This window comes from Poecilia reticulata, linkage group LG15, assembly GCF_000633615.1.
Source record: "Poecilia reticulata strain Guanapo linkage group LG15, Guppy_female_1.0+MT, whole genome shotgun sequence".
Lineage (NCBI taxonomy): Eukaryota > Metazoa > Chordata > Actinopteri > Cyprinodontiformes > Poeciliidae > Poecilia > Poecilia reticulata.
Window position 1 is genome coordinate 19302990 of NC_024345.1, and position 10535 is coordinate 19313524.

At 38.2% G+C, this 10535-nt stretch overlaps 1 protein-coding gene and 1 long non-coding RNA gene across 4 annotated transcripts in view; one reads left to right on the forward strand and one right to left on the reverse strand.

Moving 5' to 3' along the window:
* Positions 1-2606, reverse strand: part of agpat4 (1-acylglycerol-3-phosphate O-acyltransferase 4 (lysophosphatidic acid acyltransferase, delta)) — a 7326-nt gene extending 4720 nt beyond the window's left edge. For 2 of the 3 annotated variants that reach the window (XR_535570.2, XM_008429882.2), the window contains exons 1-3: positions 2285-2606; positions 724-908; positions 84-253 (exon numbers count right to left, since the gene is read on the reverse strand). Coding sequence is in view for 2 of the 3 variants with exons in the window: in XM_008429882.2 (XP_008428104.1) it covers positions 84-253; positions 724-901 (348 nt within the window). In the remaining variant the exon portion in view is untranslated. The remainder of the gene's footprint in view (positions 1-83; positions 254-723; positions 909-2284) is intronic. The other variant, XM_008429883.2, reaches the window with a different exon arrangement.
* Positions 2607-7041: 4435 nt separating this feature from the next.
* On the forward strand, positions 7042-8672 carry LOC103477035 (uncharacterized). Its single transcript, XR_535571.2, has 3 exons — positions 7042-7355; positions 7884-8076; positions 8605-8672. It is a non-coding gene; the product is annotated as an uncharacterized LOC103477035 (long non-coding RNA).
* Positions 8673-10535: the final 1863 nt, after the last annotated feature.

The following is a 10535-nucleotide window of genomic DNA, read 5'->3' on the forward strand; positions in this document are numbered from 1 at the left end:
TTTTATTTTTTTATTTTTTTTTTTTAGGGTTGAACAAAGAACTTGAAACAAACTTTGGGGTTCTCGGCAGAATTTCGTCTTACCCCAAGAACTCCAAATCTCTCACAGAAGGTCCAGCCGCACAGAAAGTCTATCTCAAAACTGTGGTTGAGGACCACAATAGCATTCTCTTTTCCATAGAGTGGGTAGCTCTTTGGATCGGTGTAGAGCGTGCATTCTGTCCCAGACCACCACTCCAGGGCAGCTACCATCTCTAAAGTTCATAGGGACACAGTCACACAAATAGGCAAAAGTAAGTGTGTTAAATATTAATCATTTTAATTAAATGTAATGTTTAATTACGCATTCTACAGAAACATTTTGATGAGACTTTAATTGAGGAAGCCGATTCAGTTAACTGCTACTTTCATTCATCTTGTATTTCATTTAAATGTCTTTTCACAATAAAGTTCTGCACAGAAATATTCATGCAAGTCTTGCTGGACAGGATTTATGTTTATTGTTATAACTTCATTGATTTAATTCTGACATTGTCTTGTCAGTGTACTTGCTTCTTAAAGCTACCTTAAACTTTTACAATAATGTTTGTGCAACACTGCTTGCATTTTTTTTTTTACCTCACTTGTTGCAACATCAGCTTCTTCCTCCAGAAGCAAAGCAAACAAAGGGACAACAGAAAACACATTACACTGTCATCTTTGTTGCAGGGAGGTCAGTACTTACGACTTGCGATGCAGTAGGCCAGTCTGATGTTTATCTTGCGGGCCAGCTGCTTACTGACCAGCCACAGAGGTAAGGTGCAGATCTGTATCAGATTGACAATAAGTCCGCTCACCAGGAACACATAGCATATGATCAGGTGGCACAAAAATTGGGATTTTAAAAACTGCAGCAGCCCCATCCTTCTGCTAAAGAGAAAAGGTTTAAAACAAAAATAATTATGTAGCAACATGCCTCCTTTTTTAAACAATCATACAAGACTAGCAGCTGGTTCTCTAGGCCATCACTGCACACAATGCTTTGCAAAAGTCTCAGAACCACAGATTTCAATGCATTTCATTTCAATTTTATGTGGCAAACTCAAGATAATTCATTCTTCTGAGGTGCAAATACTTTTTTCTTTTTAATTCCCTTACAATTTATTTTCTTTGCATCATAAAATACAGCGAAAAATAACTGCTTTCAGAAATTATCAAATATCCAAAGCTAAATCAAAGTGTCAATCAAAGCAGCAGCCAATAGATTTGTGGATGGAACAATCCGTATACTTGAGGCTGGTGTGGAACTTCAGCTTCCAGCAAGATAATGACCCACAACATACAGCAACAATAGAATAGTTTAGATCAGGGGTGTCAAACTCCAGTCCTCAAGGGCAACTATCCTGCAGTTTTTAGATGTGCCACAGGAACAAAACACTGGAATGAAATGGCTTAATTACTTCCTTCTTGTGTAGAGGCTTGCTAATGACCTAATTATCCTATTCAGGTGTGGTGCAGCAGAGGCACATCTAAAAGTTGCAGGGCAGCAGCCCTCCAGGACTGGAGTTTGAAACCTGTGGTTTAGATCAAAGCATATTTATGGGTTAAAATGGCCCAGTCAAACTCTGGACCTGAATCCAATTGGATTTCTTCAACTAATTTGACAAAGCTTGAGCTATTTGTGACCTTGTAACTGCAACTGCAGGGAAAGATATGGTTTTATAACGCACTGACTGGTATGGGTTTAATGACGACACACTTCTCAAAGACAAGCATTAAAGCAATACTTTGAAAAGTCATGCATCATTTCCCTTCCACTTTAGCAGTACACTAACTCTGTGTTGGTCTTTCACAACAACAACATACACTGAAGTTTGTAGGTGCAAAGTGACAAAATGCGAAAAGGTTCAAAAAGTATAAAAAGTTAGTGCAAAGCGCCGTCTGCCGTTTTATTTCATATGGAGTTTCTTTGAGCTTTGTTTAATGAATGAAGCATTTCAACTGAGCCGTGAACTAACAACCAATTGCAGAGCAAACATTTGCTCGGAAGAGAACACATGACTTGGAATGGAATGAGAAATTGTAACCGTGAACTCAACAGCTTTTGTGTGGTTTTGCAATTTCCTTAAGGAGAAAATTGTTTAAAACACTTGCCATTATTATTGCCTGGACAGAGACCCAAGTTTAACAGCTGTTTCGGATATGGTTTACGAAGCAACTTCTGTTTATACGATCATTTCTATATCCAATATCTCTGTCTGGGAAGAAGAAAAAAAAAAAAAATTATAATTTGTAATGAACCTCACCTTCAGGTGAAACAAACAAATGCCCCTCTTTCCTCCAGTAATCCTGCCTCGAAGACCTTCAACTCCCAAAAACTATAGAAACGAATCACTGAAGATCCATGCCACCGGGATGTTTCAGCTCTTCCTCTTCAGATTTATGTCATGATTGCTTCACCGTGATGTGGGTTCATCACCTCACTGACTGGTGACTGCTAACACTTCCCCACATGTGCCGCCACACCCATTGAAAAGCCACGCCTGAATTGAAAACATAACGACGTCCGTACCCGCGTGCGAGCGTGGTTCAGAACTCCGCCACTTTCCAGATCGCCTGGATCAAACAAAGATCGTCTATTTCTGTAACTGACGCGTATTTACTCCGGAAACCAGCAGTCGCCATAGTAACAACCACTGTAACAACTATTGGAAAGAAAACAAAAGTAACCCCTGTTTTTACATTTGACCCACCGACTGATTTTAATTATTATATTTTTAGATCATTTGTAGTGTATAACATTATAGTTCCATGTTTTTATGCAAAGCTTGCAATGTTTTCCGTTGCTGATGTATGTTTATTTGTCCGGAAAAGAAAATAACAGAGTGAGATTTCTGTAAATTTTCTTCTTCTTTGCTTTGACTCTATTTGGTCACAGGAAAAGCAAGAGTCGAAAAGCGAAGTGCAGGATATGCGCTTTTTTTCCCTTCAGTTTTGATTATTATTAAACAAAAGTGTTAATGAAATTATGATCAGTAAAAGCCTGCTGAAGTATTCAAATAGTTTTGAATAGTTATGAAAATAACTTGGCAACATTTTACGTAAAGTTTACAAACTGAAGAATTTGCTAAAAAAAACAAAGAAAGGTTTATGAAATGAAAAGTAAATTATATAGTCATCATTCACAGAAAAGAAAGGCAGTCTGATGCATCTTACATTAAATCATCGTATGTATTTTCCAGTTTCAGACACTAGGGGGAAATAAAGATGCATTAAACACATTTCCACCAACGCACGCACATTAACGTTTTGTCTGCAAAAAAAAAAAAAAAAGATTCATTTGGATGTTATGTTCACTCCAAATCAAACAATATTTTGTAGGTTTTCTTTGTAATGCGAACCCGCCCGAATGGATTGTAATGTTTCTTGTGTTTCATTTTGAGGGGAGGCTCACTGGGAAGTATTTCTAAACTCTCTTTTTAAAGATCCCACATTGCCAAATAATGACTGCAGTGGTCCGAACGTACCGTGAAGTGGTTCAGAAAAGTCTCCCTGTTCAAACAGCAAACCCAAATCTTGAAAGGGCTCAAAGGAATCATGTTTAAGAAGTGCAAAACTTTTTGTTACTGGTGTGATCGAGTGCAGCAATTTCACACTGTGTGAAGTGAGGAACATAATTAAAAACTGCTTCAGTTATCTGAAATTCCTTTTACTTCATGGTGTGGCCAAAGACAACATTAAAGGCTGACCTCTATGACACAGTGAACACCCTTTTTTCTTTTCTTTTCTTTTCTTTTCTTTTCTTTTCTTTTCTTTTCTTTCTTTATTTTTTTTTTACAATTACTCATAACATACTTTTTGTTTCAATTGTTTATGGACAGATCCCTATTTCTAAACTATAGTGCTTGTGATGGGACTTCCGTTTACATATCACATTTAAATATTTCTGGAAAATCCAAGAAAATGAGGTCACAATTTGAGAAGTTTCCACTCTGGCATGATTTGCGCCTTAATGAGGTGGATTCTAAAAAAATCTGTGTCTGTTTGTCTCACATCATGGGAGGAACAAAACAAATATCAAAGACCTCAACAAAATATTTAAAAAGAGCTGTGTGACTACAAGTTCAGTTTATCCCTGGGATCCATTTCTAAACCGCCTGGCGGGACCGCAGTCACTGGTACAAACAACACCATGCAAGTGTGAACACCTTGGGAATTGGAAGGGACGTTCTATTTCCTGGATGCAAAGTGCAAAGTAATTCCAGAACACCAGAAATGAGTCAGTTGAGAATTCTGGAGGAAATAGTTTTTAAACATACAGTAAAATAGCCAAATCCTTTTTTCCAAGTAAAAAAAAAAAAAAAGAAAAGAAAAAGAAAAATTGCATGCAGACAAATACCTTTTTGTTTCAAACCTCCCACTGAGCTGGAACAAAATTTTAACAAAATGTTGCAGCCATTCATGATGTGGAGGGGGATTCATTGAGGATATGTCAGCCAGAGAAAAATATTACGACCACCTGCCTTGTGGTCGTAATATAATTACTTGCAGCCAAACAAATCCCTAACCATTAAGGCATTGCCTTCTCTCTCTGGCCCTGAAGGCGTGTGTTGTGATATCTGGCACCAAGATGTTGTAAGATGTGATCAAGTGGACCAGACTTGTTTGTTCAACACATCCCAAAGATGGTGGAATGGATTGACATGTGGACAGATTTAGCAACCCAACCTCAAGGCTGTTTCCAAAATTATTTCTGAATCATTTCGCCTTGTGGCGGTGTGTATGATCATCTAGTAGGAAACACATTTTCTATGAAATGGTGAACAGTATAGACAGTAAACGTCCAAGTATCGTTCACTTCTGTAGTTTGGCCCAAGTTGTCCCAGCACGGCATTGCCCACATCCTCACACTACCCCTGCTGTGTCCCATAGTGCTCCTTAGTGTCATGAGTTGTGTCAATCCCAAATCTATTTATATTGCACTTTTAAAAACAGAACTGCACCAAACTGCTGTACAAAGACACATAAAAACGATAAAATCACCGAATAAAGTGATGAAAATAAAATAAAAATAAAACATCACATCGCATCACAAAAGTTCAGTATCAAACCTCAACCGAATGCCAATGAATAAAAAATACGTTTTAAGAAGCGGTTTAAAACAACCCAGTCTGTGGGCAGATCTAATCTGGAAAGGTACGAAGCACAGGTTTGAAGCACACAGCCACTCTGTTAATGTGAAGGGAAATGTGATTCATCAAACCAAACCACCTTCTTCCGTTTCTCCATGGTCCAGTTCTGATGCTCACACACTCATTGTTCGTTCTTTCTGCTTGGACACCCTGGCTGGTCTGCAGCTTTTTAACTCCATATGGAACAAACTGCAGTGCGCTGCGTATTCTGACATCTTTCTGTATAAGCCAGTGATCTTCTTTCCAAGAGCAGGAAAATCCACACAGAGCAGCGTTGTACCTTTGTGCTGAGCTGTGAGGTTTTTATTTTAATTCTATTATTATTGTGTCTAAATTTCAATATGCTACACTGTGCAGTGACAATAAAAGAATTAAATTTGACACTGTCTTCAGACCACTTGTGACAGCACTGACCACCGCAGACTGGAATCACCTCACAAGAGGTGCAGCTGTGGAGATGCTCTCACTCAGTCGTTAAGCAATCATCGTTTGTCTCTTGTCAATCTCACCCAGATCCTTACACCTGCCCATTTTACCTGCTGCACACTTACTCTGGGAACATGACGTTCCCTTGCTGCCTCATATATCCCACATACAAAGAGTTGTATTTTGGTTCTGGTCTGCTCTGCATCCCTAACCCCAGAACTAAACGTGGAGAAGCAGCATTCAGCTTCTGTGCACCACAAATCTGGAGCAAACTTCCAGAAAACTGCAAAACAGCTGAAACAATGAAAGCCTTTAAACCACTTGCTTAGAGTTGCTTTTGAAACATAATCAATGGAAACATTAATCAACAACTTGATGTGTATATGGCAAAATGTAATGCTTCACTTGTAATGTTTGAAGCCTTAAAACACACCTTGAGAAAGTTGATGGATAGATTTTGATTGTAGTACACCTCTTAAAGTTACAGATGAGCATGTCTTTGAACAACCATACAGGGAAGTATGACTGTTCCATCAATGTCCTCCAACTGTACTATGAGAGAAGGCTCCAAGCTACTTTTAATAACTCACAAACATACAGAGCTTGTTTTTAATCAAAACCACTGTAGGATATTTTCCCATGTCAAAGACCTAATAATACTGTTTTTTTGCTTGGATTATGTTAAGTGTTTGAGTCAAGAGTTTTGGAAAGTAAGGGTTTGCTGAAAAGTATGTATGGCTGTGCATTAACGTTTACAGAATACTGTAAAGATCTGTGTATGAGTTTTATACCCTCACAAAAAGCTGAGCTTTCCACTTTACATTTCTGCATTCTGTAAGTTTGGAAATTACTTCAAAATTGGCATATTCAATCAATTAGATTGAAGGTGGCTAAAGCACAAACTGTTCACCTTGTTCCACAAAAAAACCCCACAAAAAACAAACAAACACTTAAGTGAAAACATTTCTCTTTACCGAGGCCAAGAAAGCGAGGGACAGTTTTCCTTACATTTTTCAGTGAGAAAGTCATTTGATCTTGGGTAACAGAACCTAAAGATGTGATACACATCTCTACACGATGTTTCCCTTTTCCAGGAACAGTCATTTTCCATCGAATGGGTAATGTATCACAGTTAAATCTGCCCTTTGTGGGCCCCCTCTCAGTTCAGCAGGCTACTAGATAACATATAAGAGTCAAGTCATAGCTTTAAGAGCAGAGTTGAATGAATCCGTACCCCCCTCTTCTTATTTATTCACCAGTGTTAAATCAAATAAAGAATGCGTGAATATTATTTTTAAAGTTTCCTTTTTTTTTTTTTTTTTTAATCAAACCCAAGGAGAACTGCAATAAGGCTGGACTGTAAACCAGAACAGTAAAATATCCACTTCAGTTGAATAAATCTCTGTGCAGTTACTGCTATAGCAACAAAAACAACACTGGAGCAACTTATTTGCGTATTTCTTATTACTTTAGTGGGAAGCATTATTTAGACTTTAAAACAAATCACTGGCTGCAGTTGACATTTTTTCAGTCATGAGGGTGACACAACTGGCCAAAGCAAACATCTTAGAGCCAGGACGAGCTACGCTTTTGGCCTGGCAACACAAGGCTGATCTGGACGTAGACGCTATTCAAAAGATGTGCCAAGGATTAACTGAAATTGCAGCCTGAGTGTGATTTATAAGCCATTCTGCGTCATTTGACTGTGACAGGCTCTGACAAATTAATATGCCTTCAGCCCTCTCCACTACTCTTTAAGGTAATGGTTCCATTAGCAGATGTTTTTCGACATCCACTCAGATGCCGCTGGTCCCTCGTGAGAAAGATATTTTTTATGCTCCTCATTATGATAATGTTGTTAAAGTGTCTGATTTGGTAAGTTGTGCTGCCTCACAACAGTTACGAAGCTGATTGAAAAAAAACAAAAAGTGGAAATGTGAAAGTAGAAGAATGAACTCAGAACACATTTGAGTGAAAAGTTAAATATTTTATTTGGTTAAATGATACAACCAGCTGCATGTCTTCCTAATACATCATAAAAACGCCAAGATCTAATTGCGAGAAGGCTGCTGCATTTGATCAAGTACTGCTCGATGACTACATGTTGGAATGCCATAAAATGAGATAATGCACTCAGATTTTCTAACCGTGTGCTCTTGAGAATTTGGACATATAGGAGAAAAGTGCAAATCAGAAAAAGTGACACCATAGCTCAGGCCCTAAACTTTATTTGACTCGGTGTGTACATACTGACGCAGTAATGAGATCCCAATGCTTGTTTCCTCAGATGCTGGACCTAGTAGCACCGATCATGAAAGTGACCGTGGGCCCCAAAGACACATCCGACAGTCCGTAAAATGCTGGGAGGTTTTCTGGACACACCTGTTCAACAGCTCTCAGGGACCCATGCACAGGACCCAGTGCGAAGGCCAAAAACTATAGGCCTGTGTGAAGTTATTTGATGTAACGCCATCACAGAGGTGAATGAAACTCAAAACACTAAAGGGTTATGCAATAAGATGACCTATTTCCAAACTTTCAGTCCAGCTTCATGTGACAGATGTGAGATTTGGAATTGAAACGCTTGACAAATCAGAAGGGATCTAACATGAACTGACAAACTGAACTCTGAACACTAAACCTACAGGGACTCGCAAAAGTATTCATACCTCTTGAATTTATCCACGTTTTGGGGTAGTGTTTCGCTTCTTTTAATTTTCCCAAAACGTATCCCTGGCTGATCTGCTGTCTTACTTGATCTTTGTGATGCCGTTTGTTCACAAAACAAAATAAACTTCTGCAGTCTTCACAGAACAGCTGCATTTATGCTGGGATAAAACTATACACAGTTTACAGCTTGGCAACTTCTAAAGTCCTACGTTTTATTTAGGGGGATCAGAGAGAATGTGTCTGAATACGAATGCACACAAGGCTTATCACATTTTACTAAAAAAAAATGAAAAAAAGAAGGAATCTATAATCCATGTATCATTTTCCTTCCTCAACAGCACTTTTTCCAGCCCATTAAATCCCTATAAATACACTGGAGTCTGTGGATGTGGAAAGGTTGAACCAGTATGAACTATGAAGTTTCTTGCAATGCACTGTCCAATTTAAATCTGCTACCTGGAGAAGAGGGAGGTGGGAAGAATTGCTCTGAAACACACACGCATTGAATGCATGTTTAGCTTGTTGTGCTGCCTCTTGTGGCCAAATGCAGCAAAACAAGCACTCATTGCTCATAGAGCTTGTTTTCTGCATTAACATTATTATAAAAATTACTTTAATATATATCATGGAGACCGTTTGGATGGTACAACTCATTTTGTTTCCTTTTTTTAATATGTACTAAATATGTACTAAAAAGAGGCAAAATATTTCAAATGTTACATTATAAAGTCTTGACTTTAAAAACAGGGTTTTTGCTTAAGCACAAACAAGCACAGATATTTGAACACAAAATTCCTTGTGTTTAAAATTTTCATTTGTTTTCACAGATAACCATTTGTGATATTTCCTCATGTCTCTAGACGGTAACAGAAAGAAGTCTTATTTCTCACATGGGAAGAAAAAGACGGAATAATTTCTGTGCGCTCTTCCCCTCTTGTACAGTGCAAAAGAATCAAAAAATATCCACATATATTAATCCTGTATATGTGGATTACTTACATATACAGGAGATATGTGATTTACTAAAAAAAAATAATAATAAAAAGTGAAAAGTACAAAATAAGGCCTCAAATGCCAATTGAACTGTTAAAACAGCCCTAAATTTAAGCAATTTATTTGATTCGGATCAGAGGGTAGCATTAAACAATTCCCTATATTCTTAAATTAAAACTGAATCTAACAGACTGTTTAAATCTGAATTATATCAAAGTGTACATTTTACTGGAGTTGTCAAATGGGCCAAATGTAAGCATGACAAGAGAAAACTTAGCAGAAATAACCATCTTCAAACAGCTTGCCATTAGTATTTTCATGAGGGGGTGTTCCATTACAGCAGCACACAACAAGACTGAAAAACTCATCAGAGATGTAAAAGGATATGGAATGATCACTTGTTTCCACTGCTGCTGAATGAAGCGGAGTTTGCAGTCGTAGTCCCCCTCATGTGGAGCAGATTAGGCACAGGCTGCATCCTTCCTCTGCCCTTTGTAAGCCAGTGAGCATATCACATAGTGGAGACATTACCTTCACATGCCAAAGAAAGTGCACATAATATTAAAAAGTTACAATGTTCAACAGTTGATCTTTAACTAAAACATGCTGCTTACTGTAACCTTCTGCAATTTTAAGACATTTTCATTTCTAAAACAACATCAGGTCTGGGACAAAAGGAGGTTTAAATGATGTTGAACATGGCATGTTTGTTGGTGCTGGACAAAAACTACTGGAGTTTTTATGCAGAACCGCCACAGCAACACCCAGATTGGTGTTTATTAAGATGACCTTAAAAGGCAAAATGAAAGGATTCATTTAGCCTTTTATTGATGTTAGTGTGGGATACTTCCATACAAACTTTGGGCCTTTTAGTGTAACTGAGAAATACTTAAAACACCTGATGCTATCTGCCCTATTGTGGTGGATCATATCCATCCCTTTATTACCACAGTGAACCCTTCTTCTGATGGTTACTTCCTGCTGGATAACAAACCATGAAACAAAGCTCCTTATGCTGGTTTCTTGAACAAGACGACAGGTTCACCGAACCCCAGTGGTTTCCACAGCCACCAGCTTGCAGTCCAACCGACACTTTTGGATATGGAGGACTGAAGGATGTGTAGCCAACAAATCTGTGTCAACTCTGTGATGCTTCAACATCACAGAGTTGAATCTCAAAGGAATGTTTCAGACTCCATTGAATTGTGACACAAAGCATTAAGGCAGTTCTGGAGCCTCAATGGGGTCCAACCCTGTGCTAAAAAAAGTGACAAAT